Below are 18,603 nucleotides of genomic sequence, written 5' to 3' on the forward strand. Positions count from 1 at the left end.
CCCTGGGGTCCTGCTCACAAATCTGTTTTCTGTTTTGGAAGCTGGTGAGGGTGCTGGTTCCTCAGAGGAGTGCAGTCAGAGCCAAGTTTGTGGCACCACGAGTAGCTCGGCTGTACAGGAGGGGAGGTAGAAGAAAGGAAGAGCCATAGTGATAGGGGATTTATTAGTTAGGGGAACAGACAGGTGATTCTGTGGCCGTAGACGTGACTCCAGGATGGTATGTTGCCTCCCTGGTGCCAGGGTCAAAGATGTCACAGAGCGGCTGCAGGACATTCTGGGGGAGGGTGACCAGCCAGAGGTCATGGTCCACATTGGGACCAATGATACAGGTAGAAAGGGGGATGTGGTCCTGCAATCAGAATTTAGGGAGCTAGGCAGAAAATTAGCAAGCAGGACCTCAAACGTAGTAATTTCCGGATTGCCAGTGAGTACAGAAATAGGAGGATAAGGCAGGTGAATGTGTGGCTGGGACGATGGTGCGGGAGGGAGGGCTTTAGATTCCTGGGACACTGGGACTGGCTCTGGGGGGAGATGGCACCTGTACAAACTGGACGGGTTGGGACTGAGTTCCTTACGGGTCATTTTGCTAGTGCTGTTGGCACGGCTTTAGACTAACTCGGCAGGGGTGTGTGTGGGAACCAAGAAAAAGTATGAGAGGAATACCAGGGTGCACAAAATACTGGGAGGGACAGATAGCTAGTATAGAGAATAGTAAGTTAATAGGTAAAGCCGGGGTAAGGGAGAAAGTAACGAAATCTAAATCAGGGTTACTGTGCATGTATGTGAATGCACGGTGTATAGTAAATAAGATTGGGGAGTTACAGGCACAGATTGCCATGTGGAAATATGATGTTGTGGCAATAACAGAGACCTGGCTCAAAGAAGGGCAGAAGCGGGTGTTAAATATTCCTGGGTACAAGGTGTTCAGAAGAGATAGGAAAGGTGGAGGGGTAGCAGTATTTGTTAAGGAGAGCATTGCAGTGCTGGAAAAAAAGGATGTCCCAGAGGGTTCAAGGACAGAATCAATTGCTCGTGCTAAGGAACAAAGAGGGTGCAATTACATTGCTCGGTGTAGTCTATAGACTGCCAAAGAATGACGGATGTAGAACAACAAATCTGCAGGGAGATTACAGAGAGATGCAGGCATTAGAGAGTAGTTATAATGGGGGACTTCAATTACCCGAATGTAGGCTGGGACAGTGGTCGTGTAATGGGCGGAGAGGGGCAAAAGTTCCTAGATTGTGTTCAGGAGAATTTTTCTACAGCAGTATGTGTCCAATCCAACAAGAAAAGATGCACTGTTGGGCCTGGTTCTTGGAATTGAGGTAGGCCAACGATTTCAAGAGTCAGCGAGGGAACATTTAGGATACAATGATTATTGTATTGTATGTTTTAGGATGATGATAGAAAAGGACGATAGGCAATCCAGAGTAAAAGCAATTAACTGGACCAGAGCTGACTTCGATGGGGCAAGAACGGAGCTGGGTCTGATAGACTGGAATGAAAGATTGGCAGGAGAAACTGTAGCTGAACAATAGGTTACCTTCAAAAAAGAATCAGTTTGTGCACAGTCAAGGTATATTCCATCGAGAGGGAAAGGTTGGGCAAACAAATCCAGAGCTCTCTGGATGTAAAAGGAGATTGAGATTGAGATTAAGATAAAGAAGAAAAAGTGTGCTTATGACAGGTGTCAGGTAGAAAATACAATTGAGAACCAAGAGGATTACAGAAGGTTCAGGGAGGAGGTGAAAAAGCATATTAGAGAAGTGAAGAGGGATTATGAGAAAAGACTGGCAGCCAACATAAAGGGGAATCTCAAACTTTTCTATAGGCATATAAATAGTAAAAGGGTAGTAAATGGAGGAGGAGGGCCAACTAGGGACCTAAAAGGGAATTTACACATGGACGAAGGGGCCATGGCTGAGGTGTTAAATGAACACTTTGCATCCATTTTTACCAAGGAGGTAGATGCTACCCAGGCCATGGTGACAGACAAGGAAACCCTGTCACTAGGAGAGTTCAAAATTGACTAGGAGGAAGTGTTGAATAGACTGTTGGCACTTAAAGTTGACAAGGCACCGGGACTGGATGAGATGCGTCCAAGGATATAGAAGGAAGTGAGTATAAATTGCAGGGGCACTGGCCATAATCTTTCAGTCTTCCCTAGACTCAGGGGTGGTGCCAGAGGACTGGAGAATTACAAACATTATGCCCTTGTTCAAAAAAGGTTGTAAGTATAAGCCCAGCAATTACAGACCAGTCAGTTTAACTTCAGTGGTGGGCAAGATTCTAGAAACAATTATTCGGGATAGAATTTGTCACATGGAAATATATGAGCTAATGAGGACGAGTCAGCATGAATTTCTAAAGGGGAAATTGTGTTTAACTAACTTTCTGGAGTTTTTTGAAGGGGTAACATAAAAGTTCGATGAGGCTAATACTGTTGATGTGGTGTACATGGATTTTGAAAAGGCATTTGACACAGAGCCACATAACCGATTTGAGAGAAAATTTATTGCTCATGGAATAAAAGGGACAGTAGCAACATGGATACAAAATTGGCTGAAAAATAGGAAGCAGAGAGTAATGGTCAATGGATATTTTTCAGGCTGGAGGAAGGAGTTCCCTAGGGGTCAATATTGGGACCCTTGCTTTTCCTGATATATATTAATGATCTAGGTCTTGGTGTGCATGGAACAATTTCAAAGTTTGCGGATGATATGAAGCTTGGGAGAACCGTGAACTGCGAGGAGGACGGTGTGGAACTTCAAGACGACAGAAAAGTTAGTGCAGTGGGCAGATAGGTGGCAGATGAAGTTCAATGTGGAGAAGTGTGAGGTGATGCATTTTTGTAGAAAGAACATGGACAGACAATATAAAATAAAGGGAATCATTTTGAAGGGGGTGCAGGAGCAGAAAGACTTGGGTGTATATGTACATAGATCATTGAAGGTGGCAGGACAGGTGGAGAGAGCAGTTAATAAAGCATATAGTACCCAGGGCTTTATTAATAGGTGCATAGAGTACAAGAGCAGGGAGGTTATGCTGAATTTATATAAGACCCTTGTTAGACCTCAGCTGGAATATTGTGCACAGTTCTGGGCACCACATTATAGGAAGGATTTGAGCACATTGGAGGGAGTGCAGAAGAGGTTTAGCTATGAGGATAGATTGGAGAAGTTGGGACTGTTTTCCTTGGAGAGGAGAAGGCTGAGAAGAGACTTGATAGAAGTTTTCAAAATCATGAAGGGGCTGGACAGATTAGATAGGGAGAAGCTGTTCCCACTTGTAAAAGGATCAAGAACGAGAGGGCCCAGATTTAAAGTGATTTACAAAAGAAGCAAACGTAATGTGAGAAAAAACTTTTCCACACAATGAGTGGTTCAGGTCTGGAATGCACTGCCTGGAAGTGTGGTGCAGGCTGGTTCAATCGAGGCATTCAAGAGAGCATTAGATGATTATTTGAATAGAAACAAGGTGCAGGGGTTTGGGGAAAAAGCAGGGCAATGGCACTAGGTCATAATGATCATTGGAGAGCTGCTGCAGACATGATGGGCTGAATGGCCTCCTTCTGTGCTGTTAAGATTCTGTGAATTTTAACATTACTGAAAAGGGAGACATGTTGCCGAAGCTTTTTGTCCTGCACTCATCAGGACAAATGCAAGAATGCCAAATTTCAAATGACCACAATAATTTATACTACTGGGATAAAGGGTGGCGATTGGTTGACAAATCGATTGTGGTTGAGGCATTGCTATGGAGAAAGCAACATGGAATTATAGGCTCCCCAAGTTCCTGGGTAATTTAAAAAAAGGCACAAGGCTTGAACATACTCCTTTTGTTTGCAGAGAGTGGGTTCTTCCATATGTTCAAGCTTTACGCTTTTTTTGAATTATCTGAGAGCTTGGGGAGCCTTTAGTTCCCCATTGCTTTCTCTATGGCAACACCTCAGCCAATCAGATTCGACTTGCCAACCAGTCAGCACCCTTTTCTCCTGTGGTATAAATTGTTGTGATTGTTTAAAATTTGGCGTTCTTGCATTTGTCCTGATGAATGCAAATGAAAAGCTTCAGCAACATGTCTCTTTCCAGCAACATTCAAGTTCTGTACTACCAAGCGACAGTTTAACAAGAATCAATAGAGATAAAAAAAAAAAGTAGGGCAGCTTGAGGGTTGAAAGCAGATAATGAAACAAATCAGAACAAGGATGTTGTTGTCCTATTGCAGAAGCTGGTATTGCACTGGTATCTGTAGAGTGAGATGCTCAACCAGCAGATGCAAATTATACCTCTAGCTGCTTTTTACAATGAGGATAATGCCAAAGGATCTCTGTGCAACAAACACTCGTATACAGACACATTGGTGAATTTTTAATGAGCATCAGAGTCACCACCTGACAATCAAGTTACACAAGATAATGTGCCCAAAAATGTCTCCAATCACCGAGGAAGCAATAACTAAAGGCACCTTAAAAAAAAAAATCAAAATTTTGTCAGATTGAGTATAGATGCTGAGGGGGACAAAACTGTATGCAGACATTTAAGTCAGGACAAAGCGCTGACTTGAGTTCATCCAGTCTGTTGTGTTTTTATGTTTAGGGTGTGCATTTATTATATATACTTGATTTTTGTTTTGTAGTTCAGTGCAGGGTCCCAATGTAAACAAAGAACCTGTGCTGAGCCAGGTTGCATCATACCCAACACACTCCTTTTTAGGTACCCGAACAGCAAATGAACCAATAAATAAAATAAACCCACTAACCTGAGTCACTTTTAGGGGGCAGAAAGCTGCTGAAATCATGTTGCATCACACATCTGCATAAAAAACTGTTCCACATGTGATTCTTGGGACAGGTTCTGTTTGGCATCAGACAGCTGTGAATGAAGTGAAGTGGTTTTTGTTGAAAATAGGCAGACAATATTGTGACCACTTGGTTCAACACATATCCATGTTATGGAGTTGTTAGGCTATTAGTACTTATGCACAAAAGAGAAACAGCTAAACAGTTTTGTTCTTCTATAATCAACGAAATAAGAAAACAGGGGAAAAGCATTAGCAAACTCATCAGTGTGCTCACTGTTCCTCACTAAAATGCTTCACAAACACCTCCATTGGCACAACTGTGAAAATTTGTTTTGTCCAGCTCTTTAACATATAAAATTTAGTGAAAAATATTTTACAAATCCTCGAGCAAACTGTAGGTGACCATATCAACCCAATCTAACTCCCAGTGACAGTCCTGACCCAACCAAACTCCCAGTGACCACATCAACCCAACTCAACTCCCAGTGACAGCCCTGATCCACCCCAACCCCCAGTGACTGCATCAAGCCTACCCAACCCCCAGTGACTGCATCAAGCCAGCCCAGCCCCCAGTGACAGCTTCAACTCAAAGGGATGGATCTTGACTTTGCGCAATAGTGAATCAACAACCTGCTTCACATCTCTCCAGTTTCCATCCAAGTCAATGGAAATAGGAATCGGGACAGATGTGAAATGGGATGCCCACTTGCTGTTACCCATTTCACACTATTGCACAAAGTCAAGATCTACCCCAAACACTTACATGTGTGGACTCATGGTGGACAAGACCATTACTCAGTGTCGGGCAAACTGCTTCCTCATCTAGTGGAACAATTAATTTCTGATGCTTATACTCTTGATGCTATTGTAAGTACTGGGTTGAGACTACAAAACGTTTTAGAGTGATGTAGAGTTAAATCTGCTCCTTTGTTTTTTTTTCTGATTAAGCAAGCAACCTCAGTCCATGCCTGCTAACAGAGCTCTCTCACCAGCATTCAAAGGCTTCTTCATTTTCTTTCCAAATCAGCAGAACTAACACAACAATCAGTTCTTTTCTAAGGCTAAAACCTTTATTGCGGGCGGTTTAAAATCAATGGTTTTACAAAACAACATCTGAATGCATAAGAGAGAGAGGAAGTGCACGGAGTCAGGTTAAATGATGCCTTTGCTGACAAATCCAGCATACAAACTACTTAAAATGTGGCAGATTCCATGATGGAACAAAATGCAGATTTGAGAGGGGCTTCAAACAAAAAGAGCAAACACTAATTTATCTCACAGCCAGTATGGCAAAACAGTATAGGCAAGCTTTAAAGGTAATCTTTTAACTTGTCTTCATGGTGTTCACCCTTAATAAGCATGAATGGCTATCAATCCAAAAGGCATCTTTCAGATTTAATCAATACTTTAGTGCATTTGAGAACTTCAGCACCTTTCAAGAATTTCCATTGACAATAGAGTATGAAAATCAACAATTGCTATGGGTACTGACCAACATAATATATTGTTTCGCTTATTCGGCATTATTCTATGGTTCTGCTTAAATTTCATCCCCTACACAACCAATAATCAAAAGATAATTCATTTCTTGAAAGGGAATGTCAGTCCAGGGGAGCTAACATTTGTTCAAAGGACTCTGCATTTTTGTGTAGAAAAATTCACTCCGTCTCAGGACAACATGCTGTCTTCATCTAGACCTCAAGCTGATATCATAGTTTTCTGCGAAGAGGTGGTTTTGAATTTGCAAATGGACACTTCCTATCCAAAACTATCCTTTGTGCACTTGAAGTCATCCAGGATTCTGCTGTCCATGTCCTTATTTGCACCAAGTCCCATTCACCTATCTACCCTATGCTCATTGAACTACACTGGCATCCAGTAAAGCAATATCTTGATTTTAAAATTCTCACCCTTGTTTTCAAGTCTCTCCATGGCCTCACCCCTCCCATTCCCTGTAATCTTCTCCAGCCCTGCAACCCTCCAAGATATTTGCGCTCCTCTAATTCTGGCCTCTTGTGCATTCCCAATTATAATCACTCCACTATTGATGGCCATGTCTTCTACTGCCTGGCCCCAAGCTCTGGAATTCTCTCTCAGCCTCTCCATCTCTCAATCTCTTTCTTCCTTTAAAGCACTCCTTAAAACCTACCTCGTTGGCCATGCTTTGGGCCTTCTGCCCTAATATCTCCTATGTGGCTCAGTGTCAAATTTTGCCCTATAAAATTCCTGTGAAGTGTCTTGGGACATTTTATTACATTAATGGTGATGTATGTTTTCAATTAATATTATTTCTTTTCGTACACTGAACAAATCATTCATTTGAAGCTCTATAAATTTACCTCACCTTGTTTTACATGGTAATGACAAGATAATCATTGTTTTTGTTAATGATACTGCTTGAGAAATAATTATTGGCCAGTGCATAAAAACAAAAAACTACTGCGGATGCTGGAAATCCAAAACAAAAACAGAATTACCTGGAAAAACTCAGCAGGTCTGGCAGCATCGGCGGAGAAGAAAAGAATTGACGTTTCGAGTCCTCATGACCCTTCAGCAGAACTGTTCTGCTGAAGGGTCATGAGGACGCGAAACGTCAACTCTTTTCTTCTCCGCCGATGCTGCCAGACCTGCTGAGTTTTTCCAGGTAATTCTGTTTTTGCTTCTTCATTCATGTATTGTTCGTGGCATCCTGCTGTGTGTAGATTGGTTATAGTGCTTGCATAAAAAACATCAGTGACTGACCTTCATTTCATCTGTATTTTATTTTTTAAGGGTCATTTTTCAGTTTATTTTCCGCTAGTCATGAATCTGAGTGAAATAGTCCTAACTTGGTCATTTGTATGTAGGCTGTGATTAGTAGGGTACTGCAAGGATCTGTGTTTGGGCCCAGCTGTTCACAATCTATCAATGTGTGGATGTGGGGATCAAATGCAATATTTCCAAGTTTGCTGAAGACACAAAATTAGGTGGCAATGTGAGTTGTGAGGAGGATGCAAAGAGGCCTCGAGTAGATTTAGACAGGCCAAGTGAATGGGTAAGATCATGACAGGTGGAATATAATGTGGAAAAATGTGAAGTTATCCACGTTGGTAGGAAAAACAGAAATGCAGAATACTTCTTAAATGGGGAAGGGATTGGGAAGTATTGATGTCCAAAGGGACCTGGGTGTCCTTGTCTACAAGTCACTGAAAGCTAACATGCAGGTACAGCAAGTAATTAAGAAGGCAAATGGTATGTTGGCCTCTATTGCAAGAGGATTTGAGTACAGGAGGAAAGAAGATTTGCCGTAATTGTATATAGCATTGATGAGACCACACCTGGAGTATTGTGTACAGTTTTGGTTTCCTTACCTAAAGAAGGGTATATTTGCCATAGAGGGAGTACAATGAAGGTTCACCAGACTGATCCCTAGGATGGTGGGATTGTCCTCTGAGGAGAGATTGAGGACACTGCGCCTATAATCTCTAGAGTTTGGAAGAATGAGAGGTGATCTTGTTGAAGCATGCAAAATTATTACAGGGCTCGACAGGGTAGATGCAGGAAAGATGTTTCCACTGATTAGGAAGGTGGGGGGTCTCAGAATAAGAGGTAGGCCATTTAGGACTGAGGAGCAATTTCTTCACTCAGAGGGTTGCGAATATTTGGAATTCTCTACCCCAGAGGGCTGTGGAGGCTCAGTCATTGAATATGTTCAAAACTGCGATCGATAGATTTATAGACATTAAAGATATCAAGGGATATGAGGATGGTGAGGGAAAATAGCATTGAGGTTGAAGATCAGCCATGATTTAGTTGAATGGCAGAGCAGGCTCAAGGGACCAAATGGCCTACTCCTGCTCCCGCTCCCTATATTTCTATGTTCCTATGTGAGTGAATAATTTAAAATCTGGATTGGTAGATTTTTTAATAGCAAAGCATCTAAAAGGATATGGAGTCAATGTGGGTGAATGGAGTTAGGGTACAGATCAGCCATGATCTTACTGAATAGCGGAATAGGCATTAAGATTCTGAAACCCTCCTCCCGTTCGTATAAATATTGCTGTTTCACTACTGTCACTGGGTTAAAATTCTGGAATTCTCTACCTCTGGGAGTACTTTTAACACATGCACGATCATGTTTAAAGGTGGGATGGGGAATCAGTGCTGGCCTATAGTTTCACCCATACACTGAGAAACAACTAAAAATTGTCAGCGCTTTAGCCCTCTACCTAATGACTGTAGGGAAACAGATTCCTCCATTTCTAAAGCTTTACCAGTCTAGTAATTCCATTTGCAAAGTTAATGATTACATGGACACAATGAGGGGAACTTCATCCCCCAAAAAAATGGCTGGATGTGGGTCATTGGGGCCTTACAGCATTAGAAGTATGAATTGTGACCCCAAGCCACCTCCAACCCACCCAGTTCCACTTTCACCAGGGGCATCATGGGGCTGGCGAATGATCAACTTGCTCCAAGGAGGTGGTTGGCCCTTTAAATATTCTAATGAGGCTGTATGTCTCATTTGAATTCACCAGCCGGGTTTCCTGACTTGCCAGCTAAACTGAGGTGAGGGATGCCGGATTACGAGGTAAATACCTTTCCACTGAACTGCTGGATCCAGCGTGCATGCCTGGCCAAACCCTGGCCATCAGATACCACCCACCCCTGACACTTCCAATCTCCTCAGTCCCCCTCAATGGCCTTCCTCCCACCCCCCCCCCACCCCCACCAAGGCTTCTCTCCTTTGTTCACAATTGTGTTTTGTCTCACCAGAGTAATTTCCAGTTCCTCTTTAAGATGAGATGGTGGCATAGTGGTAATGGTAGTGGCCTAGACTAATGCTCTGGGAAGGTGGGTCAAATCCCACCAGCGGTAGTTGGTGGAGTTTGAATTCTGTTAACAAATTTGGAATCAAAAACTAGTGACCATGAAAATATAATCAGTTTTCATAAAGCCCATCTGGTTCACTAATGCTTCAGGAAAGGAAATCTGCCATCCTTACCTGGTCTGGCCTACATGTGGCCACGCAGAAAAGTGGTTGGCTCTTAACTGCCCTCTGGAATGGCCTAGCACTCAGTTCAGGAGCAATTAGGGACAGGTAACAAATGCTGGCCTTGCCCGTGATGCCCACATCCCATGAAAGAAAAAAGAACTAGGAAGGAAGTGTCTGGTCACAGTGAAGTATTCACAAATAGAGGGGATTTAGTGTTACAATTCTTGGGCCATGGTCTCACTTAACTAGATACTGGACAGTAAAAGCATTCTCAAGACCGTAGGAGATGGGAGGTTTGTTTAATGGGAGTGACTGGAGACAGAATCGCTGACAGGATATCTGGTGAAGTATTGAAATTTATAACAGTGTTGTTATGAAGGTTCATTGTCCTCTATCTTACCAAAAGCCTGGTTACAGTGACATTTCCTTTCCTTCATTAAGACTGCCTTGATTTTTTTTTTTGCCTTCCCTGCTGCCTCTGCCCACCTTTGACCATGTGTTGCTTCATCTGTTTTCAATAACAGGTTATAACCATCCAGTAAAAGAGCAACAGGATTTCGCACAAACATGTTAAGTGTTTGGCCCGCTGGAGTCAGTAGGGGTGTGTTCTCCTCTCCATCCTGAAAATTCAGGCCAATGTCTTTTCCCGGCTTTAATAAAGTTATCCTTATTTCACTGTAGAGAAAAATATTATGATTCCCAATGGATTTCAAATTTTCAATTTATGATTTTGATTCATTTGTAACCTTCATTTATCAATGAGTTTGAATTAGTACACCAGACACTGAACTTGTAATACTTTAACTAAGCTGTTTCCTCAGCTTCTTCATAAATGTATTCTGAATTCATTGAAGAACAAGTTAAAGAGTACAATGCAGTTCAAGTTATTCACTGCTCATACTGCAAAGAGCTTACAGTTTGTAAAAGCTGGTATATATGAACTCTGCATAAGGCTACTGTACTTCCAAGTCTAAGAATCCTCATTATGTTTCCTGGGGTTACAGTCTTCTAACGCAAGTAAGAAAAGGCAAGGTAAATCGTGAAATATTACCCAAGGTCCAATTCCCTCCTGACAACATGCAACTAAAATATTAGGTAACGACAACAATTTACATTTATATAGTGCCTTTACTGCAATGAAACACCCCAAAACGCTTCACAGGAGCTTTACGAAACAAAGGATGATGCCAAGGCACAAAACTTCAATCCCGCTGAGTTCATCACTTGGAACTTGAGCTTTAATCTATAAAGTTATACAGTTTCTAAAGATTCATTGCTCTGAATTAAATTTCCCCACTGTTATCATAGTAATGGGTATTTTGTTTCAAATTAGCTCTGGCTAATACCACCACTATTTCCCAGACCATTGATTGATAGAGGATATCGGTACTAATTCAAACTCATTGACAAATGAACATTACAAATGAATCAAAATCATAAATTGAAAATTTGAAATCCATTAGGAATCATAATATTTTGTCTTCTATGTTGTCACGGTCCCTCACTTCCCCTTGCAAAGTTTATTTTGCCCTCATTCTTTTAAGTTTCCTCTATTTGTACCACAACTTTATTTGGCCAAGCAGTTGTTTCCAGGCTCAAACCAACGTCTCACTTTGCAAATTAGATCAGAATTGCCTAGTTGACTTTGCATGGAGTCTTTTTTTAAATTCTTTCATTGGATGTGGGTGTCACTGGCAAGGCCAGTATTCATTTCCCATTCCTAATTGCCCTTGAACTGAGTGGCTTGTGGCTTGCTAAATGATTTCCCAGGGCAGTTAAGAATCTAACACATTGCTGTGGGTCTGGTGTCACATGTAGTCCAGACCAGGTAAGGCTGGCAGATTTCCTTCCCTAAAGGACATTAATGAATCAGATGGGTTTTTACAACAATCAATGATAGTTTCATGGTCACTATTACTGAGACTAGCTTTCAATTCCAAATCTTTAAAAAAATTAATTGCATTTAAATTCCACCAGATGTCGTTTGAATCTGTGTCCCAAGAATGTTAGTCTAGCTCTCTGGATTATTAGTCCAGTAATATTACCACTATGCCACTGTCTCCCCCTTCTACACTAAGCAAGTGTGCAGGTGATTTGAGGAATAAGAGGGTATTCCCAAATATTTTCAGCTCTTTTGACAGTTTATGTTCCTTTGTCAGCTCATGTTCCTAATTTTGATATTTCTGATGGAACATAGGAACAGGAGTAGGCCATTCAGCCCATCGAACCTGCTCTGCCATTCAATTAGATCATGGCTGATCATTTACATCACCACCACTTTCCTGCGCTATCTCCATATCCCTTGATGTCATTTGTCTCCAGGAGTCCATCAATTTCTGTTATGAACAAACTCAATGATTGAACTTCCACAGCCCTCTGGGGTAGAGAATTCTAAAGATTCACCACCCTCTGAGTGAAGAAATTCCTCCTCATTTCTGTCATAAATGGCCTACCCCTTATTCTGAGACTGTGTTCCCTGGTTTTAGACACACCAGCAAGGGGAAACATCTACGTCCACCTTGTCACACCCTGTAAGAATTTTGTAAGTTTCAATGAGATCACCTCTCATTCTTCGAAACGCTGGGGAATACAGACCCAGTTTCCCTAATCTCTCCTCATAAAACAATCCCGTCATACCAGGGATTAATCTGGTGAACCTCTGTTGCACTCCCTCCATGTCAAGTATATCCCCCCTTAGTTAAGGGGACCAACATTGTACACAGTATTCCAGGTGAGGTCTCACCATACTATATACAACTGCAGCAAGACATCTTCATCCCTGTATTCAAATCCCCTTGCAATGAAGGCCAGCGTACCATTTGCCTTCTTAATTGCTTGTTGCACCTGCATGTTAGCTTTCAGTGATTCATGAACAATGACACCCAGATCCCTTTGCATGTCAACACTTCACAACCTCTCACCATTTAAGAAATACTCTGCCTTCTTGTTTTTTCTACCAAAGTGAATAACTTCACATTTATTCACATTATATTCCACCTACCATGTTCTAGCCCATTCACTTTGCCTGTCCAAGTCCTCTTGAAGCCTCTCTACATCCTCCTCACAGCTTATGTCCCCATCCAATTTGGAGTCATTGACAAATTTACAATTACAAATGACAATTGGTCCCCACATCCAAATTATTTATATAGGTTGTGAACAGCTGTAGACCTAGCACTAGTCCTTGAGGTACTCCACTCATAATAGCCTGCCACCCTGAGAATGATCCATTTAGTTCTACTCTTTGCTTTTCATCTCTGAACCAATTCTCAATCTGTACTAGCATATTTCCCCCAATCCCATGCAGTCTAATTTTATTTACTAACCTCCGTGTGGAATCTTATCAAAGGCCTTCTGAAAATCCAAATACACCACATCCACTGGTTCTCCTTTACCAATATTACAAGCAACATCCTCAAGAAACTCCAACAAGTTTGTCAAACATGATTTCTCTTTCATAAATCCATGCTGACTCTGCATAGTTTTACCATTCTTTTCTAAATATCCACGTCACATCCTTTATAATAGATGCTAAAATTTTCCCTACTATTGATGTCAAACTAATAGGTCTCTTCCTCCCTTCTTAAATAGTGAGGTTACATTTGCTACTTTTCAGTCCACAGGAACCTTTCAAGAATCTAAAGAATTTTGGAAGATAACCACCAATGCATCCACTATCTCTCTAGCCACCTCCTTCAACACTCTGGGATGAAGCTCATCTGGCCCAGGGGATTTATCAACTTTCAATCCAGTTAACTTTTCAAGTACTACCTCTTTACTAATACCAATTTATTTTAGTTCCTCAGTTTCACAAGTGCCTTGGTCGCCCGGCATTTCTGGGAGGTTTTCTGTGCCTTCGTCCGTGAAAACAGACACAAAGTAACTTTAGTTTCTCCGGCATTTCCCTGTTCTCCATTATAAGTTCTCTTGTCCCCAGCTGTAATGGGCCCACATATGTCCTAACCTTTTCCTTTTCACGTACATAAATAAGCGTTTAAAGTCTGACTTTATGGGCTGAATTTTGCCGTCGGTGAGCAGGGGGCGGGGCCTGCTCACTGACACGCAAAATGACGCGGGATGACATTGGGCGGAACCCCCGACATCACCGTGCCCCATTTAAATCTTCAGGAGGGCGTGCTCACAGAAAAATCAAATGCGGGCCCGCCGACCTGTCAATGGTCAATTGAGGCCATTGACAGGATCATTAAAACAATTAAAGGACCCGCCTGTCCAACCTTAAGGTTGGCGGGCTGGCCAGGAGCCCCAGCGGGCAATAGAAAAACTGGGCGTCACGCTGGACATGCCTTAATTGGCCTGGCCGCTTAAAATGACAGCGGGGCCTGCTTCTCTGGCGGGGATCGGCTCCCCGCCCGCCGGAGATTGGGTCGGGCCCGCCTGCCTGGTAGGCAGAAAATTCTGCCCTATGTTTCTCGCTAGTTTGCATTCATAGTCTCTTCCCTTTCTTAATCAGTTTCTTGGTCCTCCTTTGCTGAGCTCCAAATTGCTCCCAATCCTCAGGCTTACCACTTTTTCTGGCATCCTTATGGGCAACATTTTCCCCCCATTGGTGGGGGGAGCAGGCGTGGGCTGCCCGATCGGCACCCCCGATTTGGGGTGCGCTGCCATTTTTCGTGGGCGGGCCAATTAACGCCCGTCCAGCTTGACATCCACATGGAAGCGCTGTGCATTCCCTGTGCGGGCGGTGGTGGGGGGGAGAATGGCAAATGCGGAAGTGTGCTTCTTCGTGCATGCGTGCGAAGGAGCGTTCCGATCTCCGTCAGACTAAGTGCTGCCTCAGGGAGATCGGTTCCCTAAGTGAAAAAGTTATTCGTTCAAAAATTCGATAATGCCCTTTAGAGAAGGGAATCAGCTGCCCTTACCTGGTCTGGATGAGGTTTTATGCTTTCTCAGGTGGCTGCCAGCACTCCCAACTTGCCTGCCAACCTTAAGGTCCACTAATTGGTTTAACTGCTTTTTGAATGGCCTCAATAGGCCGTTGACAGGTCGGTGGGCGCACAGCTGACTTGGCTGCGCCCCCGCCGACCTGAAAATGCAAATGATGCGGGACAATATCGGGAGTTCCACCTGACATCATTCCACATAATTTTATGTGTTGGTGAGCGGGCCCCGCCCCCGCTCGCCGACAGGAAAATTCTTGCCTAAAAGCCATTTCCTTTGATCTAACGCAATCTTTAACTTCTTTTGTTAACCATGGTTGATTTACCTTTCCCTTTGGATGTTTGTACCTTTGAGGAATGTATATCTGTTGTAGTATTTCTTTAAATACTAGCCATTGCTTGTCCACCATCAAATCTTTTAGTGTATTCTCCCAATCCACCATAGCCAACTTGTCCCTCATGCCCTCATAATTTTCCTTTCTTCAGGTTTAAGACCCTAATTTCAGAATGAACTATATCACATCCACATTTAATGCAAAATTTTATCATATTATGGTCACTATTTCCCAAAGGTTGCTTTACAGCAAGGAATAAGCCCTTTCTCATGGCATAACACTAAATCCAAAATAGCCCAATCCCTTGTTGGCTCCTCAATGTCCTGCTCCAGAAACCCATTTTGTACACACTCCAGGAATTCCTCCTGTAGAGCATTAGTGCTGATTTGGTTTAATTACTGTATTACCCATGTTACATGCATCCCTGATTTCCCCATTTATACCACGCTCAACATTAGCACTACAGTTTGGTGGCCTATAAGCTATGCCACCAATGTTGGCTGCCCTTGCTGTTTCTTAGCTCCACCCAAACTGATTCTACATCTTGAACTTTTGATCTAAGATCCTCTCTTATGAGTATACTGATCTTGTTCCTTATTAATAGTGCTACCCCATCTCCCTTGCCTTTTTGCCTATCCCTCCTAAATGCTCAATGTCCTTGGATATCCAGTTCCCAATCTTGGTCACCCTGCAGCCACGTCTCTGCAATTAGATCGTACCCATTTACCTCAATTTGGGTATTCAAAGCATTAACCTTTTTGTGAATGCTACATGCATTCAGATAGAATGCCTTTAATTCTGCTTTTTTAACATTATTCTCTATTCTGATCCTATTTGATGCTTGCCTATGCTTTGTATGTCTTCTATTTTTGCTTTCTATTTTTCTACAGGGGAGTTGTAGATAGTGGTATTGTCACTAGACCAGTATTCCAGCAGACCCAGGGTAATGCTCTGGGAGCCCAGGTTTGATTTCCACCACGTCAGATGGTGAAATTTGAATTCAATAAACTACACGGAATTAAAAGTCTGATGACCATAAAACCATTGCTGATGTTGTAAAAACCCTTTGGGCTCATCAATGCCCTTTAGAGAAGGGAATCAACTGCCCTTACCTGGTCTGGTCTACATGTGACTCTAGACCCATGGCAATGTGGTTGACTTTTAAATGCCCTCTGAACAAGGGCAATTATGGACGGGCAATAAATGCTGGCCTAGCCAGTGACACCCACAATCCATGAACTAATTTTATAAAATGTTCCTTTAACCAGTTTTTCTCCCCTCGAATCTGAGCTCTCTCTCAGGTTCCCATCCCCCTGCCAATTTAGTTTAAACCCTCCCCAGCAGCACTAGGGAATCTCCCTGCGAGGATGTTAGTCCACTTCCTGCTAATGTGCAGGTCCCATCTGTGCCCAAACCGGTCCCAATGCCTCAGAAATCTGATGCCGTCCTTCCTACTCCAGTTCTCCAGCCATATGTTCAATCACTCAATTCTCCTATTTCTATGCTCACTAACGGTGGGACTGGAAGTAATCCTGAGATTCCTGCTTTATCTCCTTCCAAGCTCCCTGAAATCTGCTTTCAGGGCCTCATACCCCTTCCTACCTAAGCCATTGGTACTGACATGGACCATGGCCTCTGGCTGTTCACCTTCTCCCAGAAGAATGTCCTGCAGCAGCTCCATGACATCTTTGACCCTGGCACCAGGGAGGCAACATACCATACTGGAGTCACGTCTATGGCCACAGAAATGCCTATCTGTTTCCCTAACTAAAGAATTCCCCATCACTACTGCTCTTCCCCTCTTCTTTCTCCCCTCCTGTATAGCACAACTGCCCATGGTGCCACAAACTTAGCTCTAACTGCACTCTTCTGAGGAACCAACGCCTTCACCAGTATCCAAAACAGAAAACCAATTAGTGAGTGGGACCTCAGGGGACTCCTGCACTACCTGCCTGGTTCTCTTGGACTGCCTGGCATTCATCCATCCCCTTTCTGCCTCCATGCTCATAGCCTGCGATGTGATCACTTCTCTGAATGTGCTATCCACATAGCTCTCAGCCTCATGGATGTGCCACAGTGACTCCAGTGGGAGCTCAAGTTTTTGCAGCTGGTGACACTTCTGCACATCTGGTCATCTAGGTCACTGGTAGCATCCACGACTCCCCACATACTACAGGATATGCATTCCACATGACTGAACTGACTTGCCATGCCTTAACTTTACTTCACTTAGGTTAACTTTATTTTTCTTTGGTTTACTTATATTAACTTTATTTTACTTGGCCTTAACTTAAAACTTACAGCTATTGACAAACGTTGCTAGTAATGATAAATCTCACTAATACTTAACACACTTTACGAGTTGCAATGATCTTACTTAAAGCACCTCTTTCCCTCATGTACTGAATTCTCAAGTGAACCTAATTCGCTACTCACTTGGTCCCTGTCTCACCCAGGCACAGTCTCCTGACTGCGTGCTCCTTACTGACTAAAGTTACTTACAAACCCTTCCCCTATCATGGAATGAAAGGACGTTGTTTACATTTGCAATTCCCTATGAGGTGATCTCAGTTTGTCTATCTGTGAGGAGGTCAAACAGGGGGTGCCCATTTTAACAAAGCAGAAGAGAAAGAATGTCAGGGGGCTAAGACCTCACACGATATATATTTTATAATATACTATATATTTCCACATGGCTAATTTCTAAAATTTTAAAAACTGGACAAAGGCTTTTAAAATGGCTGAAGCTATAACTGTCTGTGACCCTCGAACAATAAGACCTAATATGGCAGTTTTGTAGGAACTGACACGTCATTATCCCTGAAGAGACCCTGGTGACTCCCTGTGAGATTAAATTCAAAGAGAACTCCACCAAGGTCATCTACATTTCATAAGCCAGGGCTGGCTAACCACTGCCAATACTTCTGTTAGGGCAAAGGGCCCAGGCAAAGCGATACACATGCTTTGTCAAAGCCAAAGTGGGGAGGTGGGAGTCATGTGATATGACCCCACTAGCTGGTGGAGCCAGTAATATTGCCTTGTGGAGCTGCAAAGCTCAGTCTGCCATCTTTCCATTTACTTAGCAGCAGCACAGAAAAGGGGCTCTGTCCAGTTTTGAATGCCTGGCTGCATCTACACTGTTTCGACTGGAACTTCTGGATGACCACCTATAAGACCGATTCACCTCTGCGTGCCTATCTCATTATGGAAGACAACTCTATTGGAAAAGTGAATTATCCAGCATCAGTTCAGCCTGCCATCCTCTGAAGGAATACACCATTAGACTTTGGTTCTGGACTCGTGTGAAATAATAATTATTTTCTTTGTAGACTTTGCCCTGTAAACCTTTCTTTCTCTATCCCTTTTCTATTGTATGAATGCACAGGGGGCTACATTGCGACCCTCCTCCCACACAACATGTGTGCAAATAAACTAACCCTCTGAGTTTACCCTATCTCGAGTTTGCTGTGGGGTTATTAACAGAAATTGGAACACACCAAAATTGAGGGGTTGGGAAACATGCCACCACTTATATAGGGGGAAGTAAATCAAAAACACATCTCTGTTTACGGACAGGTGATGAGAGGAGAAA

At 42.9% G+C, this 18,603-nt stretch overlaps 1 protein-coding gene across 1 annotated transcript in view; it reads right to left on the reverse strand.

Moving 5' to 3' along the window:
• The window catches only part of vegfc (vascular endothelial growth factor c), a 217,387-nt gene that overhangs the window by 24,253 nt on the left and 174,531 nt on the right, over positions 1–18,603 (reverse strand). The window contains exon 5 of the mRNA XM_078561783.1: positions 4,762–4,874. Within this exon, the coding sequence (XP_078417909.1) occupies positions 4,762–4,874 (113 nt within the window). The remainder of the gene's footprint in view (positions 1–4,761; positions 4,875–18,603) is intronic.

The sequence above is a fragment of the Cetorhinus maximus genome, chromosome 2, assembly GCF_964194155.1.
Source record: "Cetorhinus maximus chromosome 2, sCetMax3.hap1.1, whole genome shotgun sequence".
NCBI lineage: Eukaryota > Metazoa > Chordata > Chondrichthyes > Lamniformes > Cetorhinidae > Cetorhinus > Cetorhinus maximus.